General features: G+C 42.1%; 1 protein-coding gene across 10 annotated transcripts in view; it reads left to right on the plus strand.

The window, feature by feature from the left end:
• The window catches only part of NFIA (nuclear factor I A), a 250,101-nt gene that overhangs the window by 176,954 nt on the left and 53,109 nt on the right, over nt 1-20,038 (plus strand). For 4 of the 10 annotated variants that reach the window (XM_053985784.1, XM_053985776.1, XM_053985777.1 and 1 more), the window contains exon 7: nt 11,719-11,757. The exons of 5 other annotated variants lie outside the window; for them this stretch is intronic. In XM_053985784.1, the coding sequence (XP_053841759.1) occupies nt 11,719-11,757 (39 nt within the window). Of the gene's footprint in view, nt 1-10,541; nt 10,629-11,718; nt 11,758-20,038 lie in introns of all 10 variants that reach the window. One more of the 10 variants, XM_053985786.1, reaches the window with a different exon arrangement.

Raw genomic sequence — 20,038 nt, forward strand, 5'->3', positions numbered from 1 at the left:
TGTCAGTGACCCCTAACTTAATGGTGCCGTGCCTCTCCCCATGGCTGGTTATGGAACAACCACATGCAGGCAACCAGGGCAGAACTTGTTTCAATAATGCTTTTCTTAAATCTGGCATGGGCTTTCTCCTCAGCATGCAAGAAAACTTCTTCATGTTTACTGAGAAACTTTTATTTATGCCATATGCATCAGAAAAGCTCATTCAGGCATAGTTCAGATGACCACAAGAGTTTGTTTTCAATGTCTGTTCAGAATTACATCTTGGAAATTCGAGAGAAAGTGCTATAAGGGAGATCCTAGATAGTTTTCTTTATTCCCTAAGCACAGTTGTTGCCTGGCACTGCCTGGAAGATAAAATTTTATGTGTGGTGTGTCCCAGCATCAGTGATGCACAGTGTGTCTGATCTGTCCTCAGGCAAAGGTCTGTGGGCTCATCAAAGGCCTTGACATCGTGCACTAACTCAGAGCCCAGAGAAGTTTTCAATGATTGTGCTGCATTACTGCCAAAGATTCAAGGGACTGACTGCAGAAAAATAAGATGAAAAACACGAGAACCATGTATTATACAAAATAAGGAATAGAAAAAGAATCCCTTTTCACTGGGAAAACATTCAACTTCAGACCTGGAGTATTCAATGTCAAATAATTCTCTGGCACTACTTTTCAGTGACTTGCTGCAGTGGGCAGTTTTCACTGGGTCATATCTAGACACAGGAATTTCATGATCTTAATTAATTTCCTTGAGCTGAACTTTTTGGATACTCATAGGCCTACAGAAGAAGGACAAAGCCTAGGTAACATCACTTTTCCTTAGACCAGAGGAGGTCTTACATCCAGGATCTCTGCCAATTGTGTTTACTCAGTATTTCCCAGATGTGACTTTGAATTGCCCTCTGGTTCTCAGTGTGTGGGGTCAGGCAGTCCCAGAGCTGTTCTGCCTGTACCTGCCTCGTGCAGCAGCTTCATTACACACCTCAGCACGTCTCCCAGCAGGCACCGCTGCCATTTTTTCCTCCATTGAACTTAATATCTAAAGACAGTGGGAACATTTCACACAGAATGGTTCAGGCTGGAAGGGACCACAGTGGGGTCATCTGGTCCCACCTCCCTGCTCAAGCAGGGTCATCCCAGAGCACAGGGCACAGTCTTGAGTATTTCCAGTGAGGGAGACTCCACACCCTCTCTGGGCAACCTGCTCAGGAAAGAAGTTGTTCCTCACGTTCAGGACCAACTTTGTTCCTTAACATGGAATTCAACAAGGCCCCACATGCAGGCAGACACCTGAAAAGCTGACTCCAAGTGAACAGGTAGATGCTTGAAGTGAAATGTATGATGGGAACACACTTCAAGGAGCTCCAGCAGCTGCAGGATGCAGAGCTTTCCTTAAATGTATTTTTTTTCCTAGAGTCCATGTGTTGCTGTATCCTGCTCTCTGCATTACAGTATCCCATCAAAACACAAGCTGCCCAGTGGTTTTCAAGAACGTAAGATTTTTCTTTTCTTCTAAGAGCAATAACACTTATCAACTTTTACTGAAATACCATATCAGCTCCTTGTCACTGGCAGTCTACAGTTCCTGCCGCTAAAAGTTTAATGCATTTTCAGGAGCACTTAGGCATCAAGACTTTGATATCACAATCTGTTAGTCACAGGTGCTACATGATAGGTTTGTGTTAGCACATTATAGATCTTTTATCAGATACTGCACAAAATGTGTGTGTTTCTCTGCCAGGCAATCAGAATCAGGCTGCTGCATAGCTGATGAGTTACTCACCAATATAAGTTGTTGTTTATTTTAAACAGAACTTTCCCAGAACTGCACCTTAATGGATAAGTTAAACTCTAATTGGTCAAGGCCAGTGAAGACCAGGAACTTAATGGAGCCAGGAAAAACGCAGCAGGTCCGTGGTGGTGCTTTGAGCGTTGTCAGTCTTTCACAGTGGCATTCGTCAAGTCGAGTGATTAACATTGCTCATTTGCCATCACAGACAGAGTCATTTTGACAGCAAATTACCACTGGATCAATAGCTCAGCTTGTCTTTGGCAATTCACGTGGTAGCATGAGACCTGTGACAACATGCCATGCTGCTGGCAGTGCTGCCTCAAAACCATGGAAGGAAGTTGGAGGTAGGGCAAGAGTTGCTCACCGAAGTCAGTTCAGATTGAAAAGTTCTAGATGTTTTCACATCCCTCCCAGGCTCCTTTTATTTTTTTTTCCAGACGCTGGACAACACAAAAGAACTTGGCCATGGGATTCAGCCTAAAGTGTACTTTCCATTTTTAATAAAATTAGTAATCCCATGCAAGTGTTGAAGCACATGCCTCAGCTTTGCTGTAATCCCCTGAGGAAAACATCCCTTCAGCACGGACCCGGAGAAGTCGGGCGGTCGGTCAGTGTTGTGGCTTCGCTCCTTGCATCTAGTTCCAGATGTCAGGAAATGCATCATTTAAAAATGGAGGTGGAGCCGTAGGAGTTCTGAGTTGAAAATGCAGAAAGAATTCTCCTGTAGTTATCAAATTAAAGCTGTTTTTGACTGGCCTGGTGCTAACATCACCCCTACGTGCTGCTTTCACTGACCTCAGTGGCCGAGAGAAAAGCAGATAGCAGATCTTTTGTGCACTGGCACAGTGTAAGGTCACCTGAGGTATTTCTGTCACCAGAGACAATTCACATCACCTGCATCCTTTTTCAGACATACAGGAAGGATTTCCTGCACAGAAAACTATTCCCTGACAAAGGCTGGAGCAATGCTTCCCAATGAGAACGGGATTCCTGGCATGGCAGTGCTGTGTTGGTCATCCATGGGCCTGACCTTCCTCAGACAATGTTGGTGGCCCAACAACATTTTGTTGCCACCCATTGTTGATCAGAGAATCAAAGAATCCCAGCATGGTTTGGTTTGGAAGGGATCCCAAAGCCCATCCAGGGAGGGATGCCCCAGGCAGGGACAACTTCCACCATCCCAGGTTGCTCAGAGCCCCATCCAGCCTAACCTTGGACACTTGCAGAGATGGGGAGTCCTCAGCCTCTGCCCACAACAGCCCACAAAATGTAACTTAAAGCAAAGGCAGTGGTGTGTCTTGGGCTTCACTTTTAACACCAAGTGAAAACTCCCACCTTCCTTGGCACTGAGACAGAAGCAGACAATTTCCACAGGTGAGCTCTGAAAGACAGAAGCTCTTCTGGATGACTGTGTCTGTGCATTCCTTGCTGATTTTGGGGTCTGTCAAACCTGAATTCAAGCCTGAATCTTTGTGAGCTCCAGACAGGTCTCCTCTGACCCAGAGATCCTTGAAGATCATCTGATAGTGCAGCATGGGGCTGTTTAGTTGCAAAATGGCATTAAACACATTAAAAGTAGTCTTCCAAAAATTGAACTAGTCTTGTTTGCTTCTGGGACCAATTCAGGATGTTGACTTGGATCTATAAACTCTCCTATAGATTAGATCTTGGTTGGGAAATGGACTACATTCCTTTCATGTGCTGTCTTAGCAGTTGAGATCAGCAGACTTGCTTTTTCTAATGTGTTTGGGAAGCAGAAGCAATATTTTATCTCCTGTGGTATGTTGCTGGTATAGAAATGTTCAGGCTTATTAATTCTTCAGGACACAGGAAAGTCTTCATCACCTGTGTAGGCAGTCATGGGAAAGGACCCACTGCAAAGATTCCATTGAACTCTTTCTTTTTTTTTTTTTTTTTTTTTTTTGAAAGCAGCTGGAAAATATTAGTAATCTTCAGAGCCAATATACAGTACATATTGAGAGCCAGTAAATGATGCATATTATTGCAAATTCCTGTGCACTTCTGCATTTTATAAAACAGATAACTAAAATACTCACCTAGCCAGATAGGCTCCCCCAGGGATGCACATTTCCAAGCAGAGGACAAACCAAAAACACAGAACAGAACAAAATTAGCCAAATAGAAGGGCTAAGTGTTTGAAACAAATGGTTTTAAGATCACTGAGTAAGGAGCGTGACCTCCTTTTGCATCAGTCAAGGCAACTGTGAAACTTTGTGAAAGAAGCTCACCACAAAACAGATGCTGGGCTATCTTAGGTAAATAAGTTACAAAAAATAATAATAAACCCCCCACACACACTTTTTACAAAGCACAGCTGTGTAAATATTGCATGAGACAGGGGAGAGGGGGAGAGATGTAACATACACCCTTTTTTTATGCAGAAGTTCTGCTCTGGGCACTGTTTATTAACATTCCCAGTACAACCATCACTCCAGTGCCTAGCACACAGTGCAGCTACTGTACTCCCTGCACATGTTTGATCTTGGCTTTAGAGGAGAAAACAGGCTTTATTTTAAAGGAAACATTTTCACCCAAAGATAAAAGGTGCAAGGAGAGGTGTTAGGAGACTGGAGGAATTATAGGATCATGGAATGCTTTGGGTTGGAAGGGACCTTGTCCCTTGGGCAGGGACACCTTCTGCTCTCCCAGGCTGCTCCAAGCCCCATCCAGCCTGACCTTGGACACTTCCAGAAGACCAGGAAGGTCTGGACCAAGAAGACCTGTACAGGACCAGGTGCAGGAAGAAGACCAAATCTCATCTCTTTTTTTCCATTCTCTTTCCCACACCTTCTGCCACACTGACTTTAGATATGCTCCTGCTTCTGCACCAGGTGAGGAGCAGTTCTCCTTAATTTCATTGTGCTGGATGCCTACTGCAATTTTCCTGCTCCTCAACTGCCAGGTACAACACATTCCAGCCTACAAAAATCTGCCCACAGAGAGGAACAAATGGCTCTTCTCAGCTAGACCAAAGGCTCACCTAGACAGGCAGTTTGCTGTCTCTGACAGGAGCTGGTGGTGGACACTTAGGGAAAGATAACAGTAGGAGAGGCATCCAGTGATGCTTTTCAGAGTACAGCCTCATGGATTTTGGCAGCAAACAGCTTGGTCTCACGAGCCAGAGGTTTTGTTCACATCTTTGTGATTGACTGCCTTCAGTGAGCTTTCCTTTCAGAGATGTGCTTTTAACCCATTCTTTATTTTGGCCTCCACAACATCCCGTGGCAGAAAGTTCCAGTTTTACTCAGTGCTGCATGAGGAAGAACCACTTCTTTTGTCCGTTGCCTGATCATTTTGCTGGATGCTTCTTAGTGGTTTTCTTTTTCACTGCCAGAAGTAGTGAATAAATCATTCCCCAGTTACTTTCTTTACTTTCCTTCAAGTTAAGTGCTGCCCCAACACTTTGACCGCAGCAGTCAGCGAGCACAGGGAAGCACAGAAATCCATCTCGCAGCCTCTCAGCTCGGGTAACAATTTGGCTCAGTGGCTGCAGAGCCATCTTATTCCTGCAGAAATGTCTGTGTGCTGTGACAGCAAGCTGTGCTGTTCACCCAGAGTGGGTTTTCTGTGACTTCCACCCCAGAGCTCACAGTGTGAATGCAGTTGACCCCCCAGAGAGCCTAAAGAAGGGATGATGTTTTAAGTTCTCTTTCCATTTCCAGCTCCAAAGAAACTTAAATCCTAGCATCTAGCATGGCTACAGCTCTGGTCTGGTTCCATCTTGCTCAGGGAAGAGCAGGAGATCCACAACATCCTCCACCTCTGCTTGTCCTCACCACTCCAGCCCAGCCCTACTGACATCATCCTTTCTGCTCTTCCCTTACATCAGTGCTCGCTGCTATTTTTAGTGTGATATACACCAAAAAGCATAACATAAGAGATCCTTTTGCTCAATTTAGCTGGAAAATTATAGGCTGTTTTACTGTTTTGTTCACAGTCTTCATTTGCCTCAATAGATTTGCGTGCAGATCTTCGAACCCCAAAAAGCCAGACAAGTTAGGTGGTACTTACAGCTCCAAGAGCAGCACTCTGGAGAAAAATGGGACTGTTTTATCTCAACAAGGGCTGGAGGCAAAGTCTTGGGTTCCACTTATAGGAGGGAAATAATTTTATTAAAAAAAAAAAAAAAAAAAAAAAAAAGTAAGGATTTACAATCAACGAGATTTGAAAAATATAAATGTATGGATTATCCTTCTTCGCATTTAGTGTTTTATTGCAGCAGCCCACGTTTGTCTCCAGGAGTATTATCCATGATGCAGCACACTAATGCACTACCTTGCTCTGAACAGGAGAAAGCACTTTGGATGTAGTCCAGGTTTAACCCTGTCTTAGGGCTTGCTTTTTTACTTTTAAACAAAATAGCAGCAAATGGAAGTAAAGCATCATCCTGACTCTTCCTCGGAGCGTGGCCAATCCTACATGTGAGGAGCAGCTTTGAGACAGAGCGTGATGCTCACTCCCACTTGGTTCATGACTCCTCTGCCTCTCTTTACCCTTTCAGTCCCTACAACCCACCTCTGTTCTCCATCTTTGAGTGAAATTCCCCCAACCACAGGTAACCTAAAGGTGCTCTGCAAGGAGCTGCTCCTGGTCAAAGGGACTGCTCAACATCTGACATCACACCGATCCCTGAAAAGACCCCTGTCATCCAGGCAGAATTGCAAATTCTGGCTGTTTGGAGGTTTTAAAAATTAAAATATTCCCCCAAACAGCTGTATTTCTTATGCAAATCCCCCGCCAAATGGTACCTTGTAAGTATTAAAGAAACTGTTTGTCCTCTGTTATAAAATGATCATCTAGAAACCCATTAATTTGGGCTGGGGGGAAGGTTTTAAGAGGACAAAGCAGGCTTACAAACCACATTTCTCCCATGCCCTGTGAACTGTTGTGCTATTGTGATTTTACAGTGCTATTTCTCTACTTTTGCTGGGTTTTTCTCTTTAATGTTATGTGGATAACCCAGAACAAAAACTGACACTCAATTCTGAGTAAATAGTGGCAGTGACTGAATAGAAACTTGATGTCAAATATACAACCTCCCTGGGAAAGTCAAAATCCATTGCTTTCTCCTCTCTTCCAGTTGTGTCCTCCATAAGTGTATTATCCATAAAATTAGCGATTTAAAAAGGCATCAAAACATTATTTTTCATATTCATAGCATCACTTTAAAAAAAATGGTTAAAAATCGATTTGCTGGCCTCTTGGGGAAATGCTGTAATGTTTTTGGCTGTCTCCTACTTTCTGCTGCCAGCTAAAAGTACCATCTGGCTCGTTTAGGGCCCTTTTCCATATCAGGTGCTTCCAAAATTCTCCCCAACCAGAGGATTGTTTCGTTGGGTTGCTCTGCCTGCTGAGGCATGTGTCCTGGGCTGGGAATCCTACTGCTTCTGTTCCCTGCCATCTTGCTGACAGTGGTGTGTGTATGTTTGGGCACGGATCTTGCTGCCTCTCTCCCGAGGACATTTGCATCATTGTCAGCTGCACATATTAAATTGATATGCAGGGCTCAGAAACACGTATCCCATCTTTTGTCCCTTTGTTTGTGCAATTGTTGTGGTTTTAATTCTTCTTTGACACCTGGAATATCACAAAGCTGCTGATAATCTGTTGGCTACTAAGGGAAATGACATTGATAGAAGGATAATGTGTGTCAGACTTATATCTCGATAATTGCAGACACACCCCGAACCCTCGCAGCCCAGGGAATGAATATCCTAAATCCATTATTAATTTGGAGAGTCGCATGTGGCAGTTGGCTGTGGTGTCATCCTCTCGCTGCAAGAGTCACTTGCAAGGGATTTCAAGGCAGTTTGGGTCGATCCTGCATTGCTGTGTGGATTTGTGCCTCGTACGAGTCGTTTTTGGTGCGTCCTTGCTGCCATTTCGTGGCAGCTTGAGGAGCTGTCACAAAATGGGGTGGATGTCCTCACTCCTCACGGGAGGAAGGCGGCTCCCCACGTGCCTTTTCCTGCCCAGGAGTACCAACCCAAGCAGCTGAGAATTGATGTTGTGTACGTGGCACCAGTTGACGGCGACACCTCCTCCTCGGGACCCTTTGTTTTTCACATTTACCAATTTACTTGGAAATAGAAACACGCCCCTAAAGGATTTATGAGCAGATTTGAAGCACTGTAGTTGCAAAGTCCAGGCTTGATGTGATGCTGTGGGAACAGGAAGGGTGTTTTGGAGCAGCTACTGCCGTAAGCTGTCTTGTCCTATTTCAAAAATGATCTGTGCCATACACTGCTGACTTTTCCTGTCCATCCATTAAAAAGTGAATTATGAAGAGTGCTGAGACAAACAGATAGGAGTTTAACCTTGTTAGTAAATATCAGGTAGCTGATATATACTGCTAGAATGTTACATCACAGCCTCGCTCTCCAATATAAGTTTATGAAATTATCTTGTTACTGTATAAACTGCCTTGGCTGGGTACATTCTTCCAGAGAGTTATTGTTTGCTGGATGTTGGCACAGTAGCATGACTCCAAAGAGTCAGTTCACGATGTGGTGAATTTTAAAGACTTGGGAGATGGCCATATCTATTTTTCAGCAAAGGAATGAAAGCTTTTTTTCCTTTTTTATTTCCCCCCCCCTCCCCCCCAAGGTATTAAAAGTTTCAAAACATGTGCTGAAATGAAAAGGAAATAATAACTAAAACCTGGATGGGAAGTAGTGCCTCAGAGTACTGACTTTGTTTATTTGCTTGTTTCCCCCAAAATCTTAATATTTCAAGTACAAGTTAATATTTTAAATCAAATAAACCTGTTCTGTGACCTAGTAAGGTACTTGAACTACTATCACACATTATTCATTTATTTCTGTGTGAGTGCAATAAAAATTTTACAAGCTGTAATCTTGTTCTTTTAATAGAGAGAAAACTATGCAGAATATGTTGCTTAGAGTATTAGATAAGCTGCAGTATGTTAATCAAATATTTTTGTGATATGAGGGCAGTTGAGAAAACAGTACAATTTTTGCTAATGGCACTGGTAAGTAAACGGATCTATCATTACATTGTCATGAAAAGTGACATTGAGCAGAAACACCCTGCCAATCCCTAGAAGATAAGTATTTAATGTAATTAGACAGACACTGTCTCCTTTGTTGAACGTAGCATTAATCACCCAGAGAAGTCCAACTTCATATGAAATGGCTTTTTTCTGATATGTCTTTGTATTAGAAAGCTTCTCACTCGGTTTTGCCACGATGATATATTTGAAGAAATGACTGCAGCAGCTACATGGGTTTCCTCATGGCACATTTCTTGCTGTTCTGTGTTCCATAATATTTAATTCTTTTTTAATTTAGCGGTGTTGCATTATATAGCTGTGACTTGTTCCTAAGTCTAGAAAGCCACGTGCAATTGGAGCTGAACCTCTTTGAACCAGTGTAATGCATTCAAGTTATGAAATATAAAAGCAACACAAATAGCTTCCATTATGTTCTTCAGTCCTTCCTCTGTGGTGCTAGCACAGGTTCATTGTTGTGGCATAAGCAAAATGTTTCTTGCCTCAAATGCTCATCCATAATATCACACACAAAAAAAAAAAAAAAAACCAACAAAAAAAAACCCCAAACAAACAAAAAAAAGAACTTCTTCTTATGAAAATCTCATTGTTAAATGGATGAAAAATGTTGCCCCCTTCCAGAATTCATTGGCACTACATTTTTTTATCCTCTTTTTTTTTTTTTTCCCTCTCCTCTGTTGCTTGTAATTTGTACTGTGAAACGCTGTCTGGTTATGAACTGGTATCAATTTGAGTCAGTGCACAGCTGTGTCTTCCCACCTTCTCAGTGGTGCCGAGGGCTTTGAAGGGAAAGAAAAGGGTTTAGTCAGAGATGACAGCCAACTTCACCGGGTAACAGGTGGAGGTCAAGTTGGTTTATTTGTTGGGCTGAACAGAGTGCAGAGATGAAAAATCTTTGCCATAATAAGGTTTAGGAAGAAAATGCTGACTAGTCTAAGCTTTGATTCCAGCTGACAGATCCTTTTCTAGTGTTCATTACTTGATTTCACAGTTCAGGCAATTTTAAGAGGCTTAAAATTATGTTTCTGCTCTCCTATAAAACTTTCCGATCACTTTCTAATTTTTGCTTTAAGTAAAGTTATAGGGACTCCCTGATATATCACTCCTGCCTGTAGACTCTTACAAAGTCAATATGCCATCAAAAATGTAAGGATAAGCTTTTTTTTTTTTCCAAACCCCTGCTTTTAGTGATTCTTTTAATAAATGAAGTAAAAAATTCATGTGGAGGCACCAATTCGATTAGAAAATTAAAATTAAAAACTTTCTAAAAACCCCCCTGAACAGTGAATAGTAAACTAAGCAGGATGTTTAAGAAGCCAGTGTTCCTGTGTGGGAATTTGGGATTTCTAGTGAAGCACAGAGTGCTGAGTACCAGTCCCTGTGCTCCATCCTGAAAGGGAGCCACAGCCAGGCCCTGAGAATCAGAGCAGAACGTGCTGGCCGTGTGTGGCAGTGCTGGGACTGGGGTGACCACACACAAAGGGATTTCACCGGGCTGAGCTGCCTGCCTTTGGGTCTCCAAGTGCACCCTTCCCTGTGCCAGCTCCTGGGAGGGACACGGAGGCGTTTCTCCTCTCCCACCCTTTTTCTTCCACCACCACCACCTGCTTCCTACCTGCTGGAGTGGGCAGAACAGGATTATCTTTAGCCATTTGCTAAAATCTTCCCCCTCAGACTTTCTATTACTTCTGCATTCATTCTTTGCAGGAAGAGGAAACTCACTGGTCAAACCCTTGGACACCAGAATAGTTGCATGCAGTTTCCCAGGGAGCCAGATAGCTCTAAAGCTTCCCAGTGAGTGACAGTTTCTCTCTTCTATTCTTCTGAAACATGTGTTTTACACATATACTGAAAAATGTTAATATCAATTTACAGCCAGATCCTTGCCTTTTTTTTTTCTTTTTTTTTTTTTTTTAAAAAAGGTTAAAAAATATCAAATCTCCCAAAGTATTTACACTTAGAGCACCTCAGCACACATGTCACTTTTTTTACGTAGGAAAAAGTGTTGGATGCTCTTATACACATAACATCATTGGGCTTTTGAAAGCTGTTAGCTCATTCTGAGTTAGTGGCAAGAACGCTGGACTTGCCAGCACCAAACTGTGAAACCTTTTCTGTGTGACTGGTAGAAATCTCATGGGGGTAGAAATCCAAAAAAAAAAAAACAAAAAAAAAAAAAAAAGGGGAGGAGGGGGGGATGTAAATCTGTGCATTTGGATTCGAGCAGCTTCAATAGCATGATATCAACTTTGTCCTAGAAGTCCTTGAATCACAAATCATTTGGGAGAGTGTTTTGGAGCATTAGCACTGTATGCTTTCCCTGGTTTTTTACTCTTTTCTAGGCGTCCATTAGTTCCCACTGTCAGGGAGAGGATTCTGGACTAGGTGGATCCCTGTAATCTGATTTGGCATGGCTATTTTTCTGTGTTCCTAAGCTCATGAGATCAAGTTATGTAGGATTATTTCATAATGCCAGAGCAGCAGTTTCTGAGGTTGGACAAAGCTATCTAGCAAAAGTGTCTGATAAAAGAAAAATCCTGTCCCATACTGTAGCTTTCTTGGTCCAGTGAAGCAGCATCCTCACACACACAAATCTTGTAAAGTTGCTTCTGATAGCTCCCTGTGTCCCTTGGTTTTTGTAAGCTAAAGTGCCATTTTCCTTTTTACAGCTTAATTGAACCTAAATGCACCTATTTTCTGCAATGTGGTATTTTGGTAATTTCACTATTTGCTCGTAAGTTTTCCCTTAAGCAAACTGAAAGCTTCCCCTTTATCACTTCACTGGGCCAAGATTTCACACAGTATCCTGCTTGCTACAAAATATGATAGTGTTCTCTCTCACCTTGTTTCTTTTTTCTTCTTTTACTTTCTTTTATAAAATCAGGATATCTAAGAAACCCCGAACACCGCGGAGCACTTCATGGTGGGTGTGCTTATTCAAACAATGCCAATGCTCTCGTTCTCGGTGCACAGAGTTTTTGTGTTGGTTTGGGGGGGATGTCCCAGGTGCCCCCTCTGGTGTGGATTCTCCGGTGTCTAGTAAGGACAGAGCTCATGCCAAGCACTTTGCCGGAGTGCCAGCGCTGGAGGGGGCACTCCCGTGTCACCTCTGCCCTTGCCGTGCCTGTTTTCATGGAACTTGCAGGGGGATTTTCCCTGGGAGCTCTCTGCCTCTCTGCCAGGGGTGTTTTCACCTGCCCAGTGCGTGGCAGAGGGCTTGGGCAGCTCCCAGGAGCAGACCTGCAGGCAGCAGGGCCATCCAGGCTCCTCTGGAAACGATGCCAAAGCCAAAGTGCCGTGCTCTGCCTTCCCTCAGGGAATCCTGGAGCCACTGGGAATGCAGAGGGGGGGAGGCTGACCTCACCTGTCTGGTATCACCTGTGGGGAAGTGGTTTCAGTCTCTGTCCGGGAGCTGCTGGTGGCAGGTCCCCAGTGCCATTCCAGTGTGCAACTGGACATGGACGTTTCCAGGAAGGAGCACAGCAGCTACAAATTATTTCTGGTGTTGTGGAGAGTTCAGTCCCGTGACTGTCACACACGGGCAGTCAGAGGGTAAAAACACCAGGAACCACTGGATACCAAAACATAACAGTTCCATGAGTCCACTCTTGACCTGCCAAATTATAAATCCCTTGGTACAATGCACATGAATTCAGTTTGCAACTCTTTCTTCCTTTGGAATAACCTATAAACTCTTCACCTCAAATTGTGCAGAAATCAGGTGGCTTTACAGTCCGTGGTAAATCACCTGGGCTATTTTCAATCCTGACCACAGCTCTTTTATTAATTAAAACACATGTTCAATGGCACTGTACACAGATTAAATCTTCAAAACCAATATTAGCACCAAACTTAGTCTTGTCATCATAAAAGTCATTTGAAAACATTACCATGCAGTAACTGAGGTCACAAGTCCAGAAAATCTGCATTTTTACCCATCTCCATCTCATGCCTGGGGCGTTTAGCACCCATCATTGTTACATATAGCCTGGGTAGCCAATGATGGTTTGATGACATGCAAATAACGAGCAAATGATTTTTAAGAAAATTAAATAAATAAATAAAACCCAAAAAATTCTACTCCATCCTCTTCAGTCACTAAGATTCCCTTTAGTGTCACTCGCAATTTAGGATCCATATGCATCTTCAGGAAGATATAGTTGAAACATAAATCTATTCTGGGTCTTTTACTTGCAAAAATATCATACCTCAGCTATAATCATATGCAAAGACTTTTTAGAGGGCTTTGTAAATGCCATCCAAATTTATGATGGCATTTTTTGCCTTGCAGCTATAGATGTTCCATCCCCAAAGCACCCACATAAAGGTATATTCTCCTATGGATGGCTGCAGTTTGTCCCTGCTGCTATATCTAATCTGCCAAGTGTGCTGAAAAACTCTCAAGTAGCATTTGAAATGAAACAAATGTAGTCATGAATTTTAGACGAGATGTCTAAAGACGTCATTAGGAAATTTTTTTTATTTTATTCTTCTTGTGATATATATTTATACAATGGAAAATTACGCCGAAGCTGACATTAACTCAAAGGCAGAATTGAACTGTTATCCTGCTGTTTATTGCTCTTCTCATTAAAGTTTTTAAATATATAACTAATGAAATTATTTTTTGAAGAAATTGGTAAGATGTTGAGTACTAGTTTATTAGTTTTTGAAAGAACTGCTTGGGTGGCAGAGTAGGAATGAAGCCTAACTTAAGTGACCTAAAACAATCCAGATGATGCTGTAAACACAGATACAAACAGACAAGGTAATACACTCTATGAGAACGTTGTACCAAACAATTTAGGCATATTTTCATGGGGCAGGATTTAAAAATAATTGTGAATATTGTAGTGCTTGGCTTTAAAATTTTGTAGGCAAGGTTGTCCATCACTATAAACTGATATTTCTCCTTCGTAAATGGATCTGTGCTCATTTGCAAAGGAGAAATTTCAACCTTCTTTTTCCCTAAGTGACATCAGAATTTTGATTCTAACTTGAATTATCATTTTTGGCTAAAAATTGCTGAGGAGTCCAAAAGCATTTAAAACCTGTGGCCATTGAATCCATTTAATGCACCTTTGGCACCTCTCTCTCTCTCTCTCTCAGTCCTTTTTGAACATTCTGGTCCTCATTTTAATCAATCTCTTTTTATTAAGTTCTTTGGCTCATTTACTTGTACGTGCATTTGCTTTATTTTATTTGGAACATTTCTTTTGTAGTGTCTTGAAAAAGAGTTGTGACATTTCTTTTGGATGGCTTCTTAAGTATCTGGCAGTCACCTATGATACGATGTTGATGGGTACGGATAGATTAGCTCTGTTTTCCTGATGATCTGTCAGATGTCGAGTTCTGAGGAAACTCGATGTGTGTGTTGGTGATGCATATGCAGCAGTTTGATAAGTGGATAGAGGGGGAGCTTTCATTTTTCTTCTGTAAAAAATCACTGTTTATTAAGCTGGATTTAGCCTTGTGAAGCGAGGTGCTCCGCTGGCAGGTAGTTAATCAGTGATCATGGTAACTCCGGCTGCAACCAGGGGAGCCAGTACCCATTCAGAACGTAGAAACTAAAGAGCACTTCATTAGGATGAGTGAATTTCCATCTGTGTTGTATTTTGTGTATACTGGAGCAATTAATACAGTAAACTGATGGATGGCAGTCAGTGTGATCGTATCTCGGCTGATGACAAAGTTTGCTCAGCACTAAATAGAACAGACTTACCATGACTGGCAGGAGGGTAGCCGTCAACGTTTCAAGAAGCTTGAAATTAAGAATTCCCCAGGAATTAAAAGAAAAAAATAGAGCAGCTGATCAGCCTTTCTGTTGATACTGATTTCAGTGGAATTGCTGGAATAATTCACACAGAAGGATGAAAATTCCTTGAAAAATGCTTCCCATATATCATTTTTTTTCCCTTCAACAGCCGACTTGTTTTTCTGCATCATCTGTTTGTTCTGCATGTTGTCGAGTTCATGGTCCACCTGGTAATACCTGAGCTTCCATGATTCCTTTTCCTAGTGTGCCTTGGGAAGGAGGATCCAGACCATGTTTCACTCATAGCTTTTGTTATGAAATCTCCATCAAGAGTCTAGTGGCAGAGAGCTACTGGGAATATTGGGGTAATTATCCAAAGGTCTTTGGAGATGAATATGAGCTGGTCTACAAACGTAGCTAAAGAGAGATGGAGTTGTTGTGTGACATGTGTGCAGGTAGAATAATGCCAGTAATTAATCAAGTGAAATTGGATGGATTTTCAGGTGTAGATTTGGAGAGAAGGGGGATTGTTCTCCTCTCGCTATGACTCCGCTCACTCCATCAGAGTTAATCCTGATTTTTTTTAGTAAGGCACGTGGCAGGTACATGGAAAAGAGGTTCGCAGATACTTGTTTGATCTGGGGAGGATTTTGTGCATTCAATTCTCACGCATCATTTTTCTGGTCCATTTAAATATATATCAGCCTCATACATGAACATTTGAAGACCTTTAGCTGTACTCAAGGAAGACTCTTATGTGGTGCGTTTCTAGTACTGGCAAACATAAGGAGGTAGAGGAATTAAACCCACCACAATGCTCCAGTGCCCCTTAGAAGATGAGGAACACGAAGTTTTCCTGTGCACTCATTAAACTTGGGCTGGAGGTTTGCGAAGTGCAGAGTTTTGGAAAGTCTTTCTGCGGGACTTCAACATCCAATGGCTCCAGTAACCAGAGTCTCCCAAGGACAAGGATCCCATTTGCGCTTGCATTATGCATTTGAGCAGAAGGGTGTGATGCATGATGTGGAATGAACAAAATAATAACTCGTGTGTTTAGGGAAATGCCAAATTAATGAAAATTCAGAAAGCTCTAATGTTGAAAAAGCACACAAATTCCTTGACAGAAATACAATGCTGCTAACAGTTTCAAGATTATTGTTGTCTGAATTTTCTGCTTATTGTGTACTGCAATTAAAATTCTTCTCAACCGAAAAAACCAATGTCAAATTAATATTTCCTTTTGGAAAAAAATACGAAAGTACACATCTTGTTCCATTTAGCACCATCATGGTCTTTGATCAGGTTCCCTCTGTCCAGTGAATAAAACAGATTTATGTTAATGGGAGCAGGCTCAGACCATATATGTTTGGCATACATATAGAATCACATGAGCACAAGTACAGTAAGTTGAAGTAGCACACCCACTCAGGCTTCCATCTGCGTTTTATGCCATAAATCCCTTTATTTTCTTCTTTTATTTAGCAATTAACTTCTCCATTTATTCTGTAGTTAAAAGCTGCCATAAGATGAAAATAGACAAAGTCTGATTCTCTTCTCTCTCACTCTAAATAACATTCAGAGGAGACTCAGACCTGGATTCTGAAAGCTGTGCTTCCTAAAAGTGCCAGGTGTGACTGTAATTTGGACAAGAGTCCTATCCAAAGAATAGTAAGGAACTCTTTTAACCCCCACCTGGGTTACCCAGCCGTTGTGTTCTGGCTGTTCTTGTTTATTCCTTGCTCAGAGCAGATGGATGGAGAGAGGCAGGGAACGGGGAGGATCCTTGGCTCCATTCCCTATCCACCGGCCAGCGCAGCTGAGACGGGCTGGGGGAGATTGTAATTTGTTGCTGCCCTGCACCAGAGAGCAGAGAGAGGAGAGCAGGGACTCAGGGGTGTCCTTAGAGCTGGCACTGCCCCTTCCTCAGGGTCCTGTGAAGTGCTGAAATCTGGCGTTCAGTGCAGTGGTCCCCAGTAATCGCTGGCTCCCGGGACCGATGCTGAGGAAAGCTGTCAAGGCAGCCCCATCCTCCCGGGATGCATCCCCAGCTCTGCCCAAGCTACCTTCAGCCTTAACTTTTTAATTTCCTGCATCCCCGAGCAGCACAGGAGGGGCCCTGCGGACTAGGGGCCGCTAAATGTGTTAAAACTCATTAGGTTTGGAGCAGAAGACCCTTAAAACTAGCCAAGAGTCTCAAACGTGGGTGCCAGAAATTAAACACCTAATTCGATGTTTAGCCTCCTACCTTTAGTTCCTTCCTCATCGTTAATATACACTGTGCCACCTCATAGGTGGCCTGATTTTCATAGGCACCAGGCACCTACAACTAACTCAAGTGTTGAGACTGCCCACCTGAGTGAGACTTGTAGAATTCAAAGTTTTTCTGGGTGATTAAACAAGAGTCCCCTCGCTCTCAGCTCCCGAAAGGAGCTTGGATAGAATGACCAGCACTGTAACATATGGCTTAGCAAGGGGAGGAAGAAAAGAAAATGAGTATTAGAAATGGATGGACTAAAGAATACGCAGGATATATCAGGCACATTAACCAAACATATGGTGCTAAATGAGATATTTTTTTTTTAAATTGCAAAAAAATTGACATTCCTGGCAGTCTCAAGGATAATGTGACATGGCTGTGATAAATTTAGAAGAATGGGACATATTTTGGCTTGTTCTTGGAAACCTTTTTCTTGCATGCCGACTGTATTTCTTCTTTTATTAACCCATTCAAAGAATGTTTGAATTTTGCTGCTAGAGCACCATGCTAGCGCAACATAAAATGTGAATGATGCTAATTGCTTTGCACTGCCTAACTTTCTGTCATACCCTCCCCTCTTAAAGGACAAAACATGCTTTGGAAATGAGCTGGCAAGCTCATCTTCTTCTTTCTCCTGGTCAATATTAAGTGATGTAATTAAGCTCCTGTTTGCATATTCTTCTGAACTAGGAAGCAGCCATTTTTTTCTTGAGATCTGATGGATGTGATCACTCAAAATAAAATGTGTCATTACAAACCCCAAACAAAACAAAAACATGGTATAGTTGGACTGTTCCAAACCAATACATTTCAAAATACCCAGGAAAAGAAAATAAATAAATGAACCAAACTTGTGATAATAACGGCAATCAGAACGATAACAAACAAATAGAGCAAAAGTAGCAACCAATTATCAGCGCTTCAGTTTGTTTTTCCACTCAAATTCCCTGCATAGAGTTACATTAAAATCTCTGTTTTCACATGAAAGTCTCTGCCTCAACCTTAGAAAACCCATCCCCATATGAACATGACACTGCTCAGCATTGCCACACTCAAGGTCATTCATCAGCTTCTTTGTAGCTCCTCAAGTTCCAGTGTTTGGACACAATCACACAAACTTGCTGCAGCTTTTAACCATTTTCCACTCCCTCTGCCCCTTCTCCCTGCTGTGGTTTAGAGATGAGTCCTGCAGGGTATTTTTTTTAACACAGGGGTAAAAGAAAAGCTGTTTCATGTGTTTAGAAGCTTTATTATCTTTGCCCTGAAGAGGGTTTGTAGCCAGGCAAAGCAGGGAGCTCCTGAGCCACAGAGTTGAGAACTCTGTCACCTGCCCAGGGCTCAGGTAACTCATGTCCCTCCTGGGTCCCTGCTCATGGGCTGTACAACCTTGCTCTTGAAGCAGCTCCCATGCTGGAAAATTTTAGTGAACCTCCCCTGTGCATAAAAGTCTCTTGGACTGTCCATAATACTTTGTACTTAGCACTGGGGTTGACACTCCTTTGGTGTTTCCATCCCCAGTTCTTCCATCACAGGGAAATCTGGGTCAGCAGCACCATTAATTCCTTTGAGTGTCCTTGCCCTGAATGTGGACATGCCATGATAAGTTACATCCCACTGGAGCAGAAATTCAGCAGGCTGCACTGGAATATTTCGTTGAAACACCTCAGTTCAATCTCCTTTTCTCTCTTCCCCCGAAGTTGAACTAATCTGTGCTTTTGTCCCTACTCCAAAGTCCCTAAGAACACATGGAAAAAAAAACCAGAAAAACAAAAAAACCACTTCAGCCCAATATTTTTCTTGCACCATAATCAGTTCTAAGTTTTGATTTTTCAAATGTTAAGTCTGTAACCTTCCCTAAAAGCCACCATAACAACAAACCCTGCAGCAAACAAGCTTTGAGGCAGAAAGCTGCAAGTACCACACTGGAACTCAAACCATTCCCTCACTTTATTTAACTTACAGAAATATAAACTTCAAAGCCTCACTGAAACCATTAAGGCCTAGCAGTGCAGAGTATAAGGTACAAGAAGGCTCCTGCATGTTATGTTGCCATCAACATCCTAGGGACTATAAAACTAGTCTTATTAAATATAAAGTTAATAATATAGCCCAGAGATAATCCTGTCCAGGCCTCTCTCTTTACTTTTTTAACAATTAAATACTATAAAACACAGAGTTGAAAATTAAATTACATTACTTTGCTAGTGGAAGTTCACATTATGTGATATTTTGCTTTTTCACCTGAAATCTCCACCTTTGTTTTGCTGTATCCCTACAGATATGCAGAATGCCCAATGGGCTTCATATACTGGAAATCTTGAGTTTTCAGGATGCATTCTGATAATCAGAATACCCAGATGCATCTAGAACTGCAAAAATATAGGCTAGTACAGACAAACATGCATACTTTCCATGTATATACTGTAAAATTATTCCATCCAAGCATCTACCATACACAGAAAAGGCTCGGGTTTTAAAAGCCCGTTGCGATGTATTCATTCCATGAATTTTTTTGATACCACAGCTATGTTATGGCATCAACAGGAGTTATTCTCACCCTGTATACCAAACGAGTCAGATGAGTACCACAACATTTCTGCCTGTGCATGGCAGAGGCTTCACCCAGTGACAACTTAACTCTGATTTTCACTGGGAGCCTTTGACGCAGTTCAAGGGCATTGTAACAACTCCAGAATAATTCCAGTGCGGCTTCTAATATCAAGACATAAATACCATTCAGCCTTTAAAAAATTAAAATTGAAAGCAAAAGAGAACCACATAAACGTATAACTCTCAAATACCTTTGCAGTCAAGAGAGTGAGGGGAGGAAGAGTTTGAACTCAGAGAACTCCATTCTCTGGTTGTGCCTTGAGTCGTGCGGCACATTTAAAAGATCCATTTGCAATAATCTACTAAACCAAGGAGTGAAAGACAGAACTCATAAAAAACCTGTAAAAATCCAAATGCTCCAGCTATTACAGATTTCTAAAAATAAAGCAGAGTAGGTTTCAGTAGCAATAATAAGCTGCATCTTGTCTGTATTTCAGTTTTATAAGAAAAATATGGCTGCCTTTTAGTACTCATGGCTCGGAGCAAACCATGGCTGCTTCTGCCTTGACAAAAACAAACCCCACAAACAAAAGTGAGCTTTCAGCTTGCTGTAGTGTCGCGTTTCATTTGTCCTTTAAGTGT

This window comes from Vidua macroura, chromosome 9, assembly GCF_024509145.1.
Source record: "Vidua macroura isolate BioBank_ID:100142 chromosome 9, ASM2450914v1, whole genome shotgun sequence".
NCBI classification, from domain to species: Eukaryota; Metazoa; Chordata; class Aves; order Passeriformes; family Viduidae; genus Vidua; species Vidua macroura.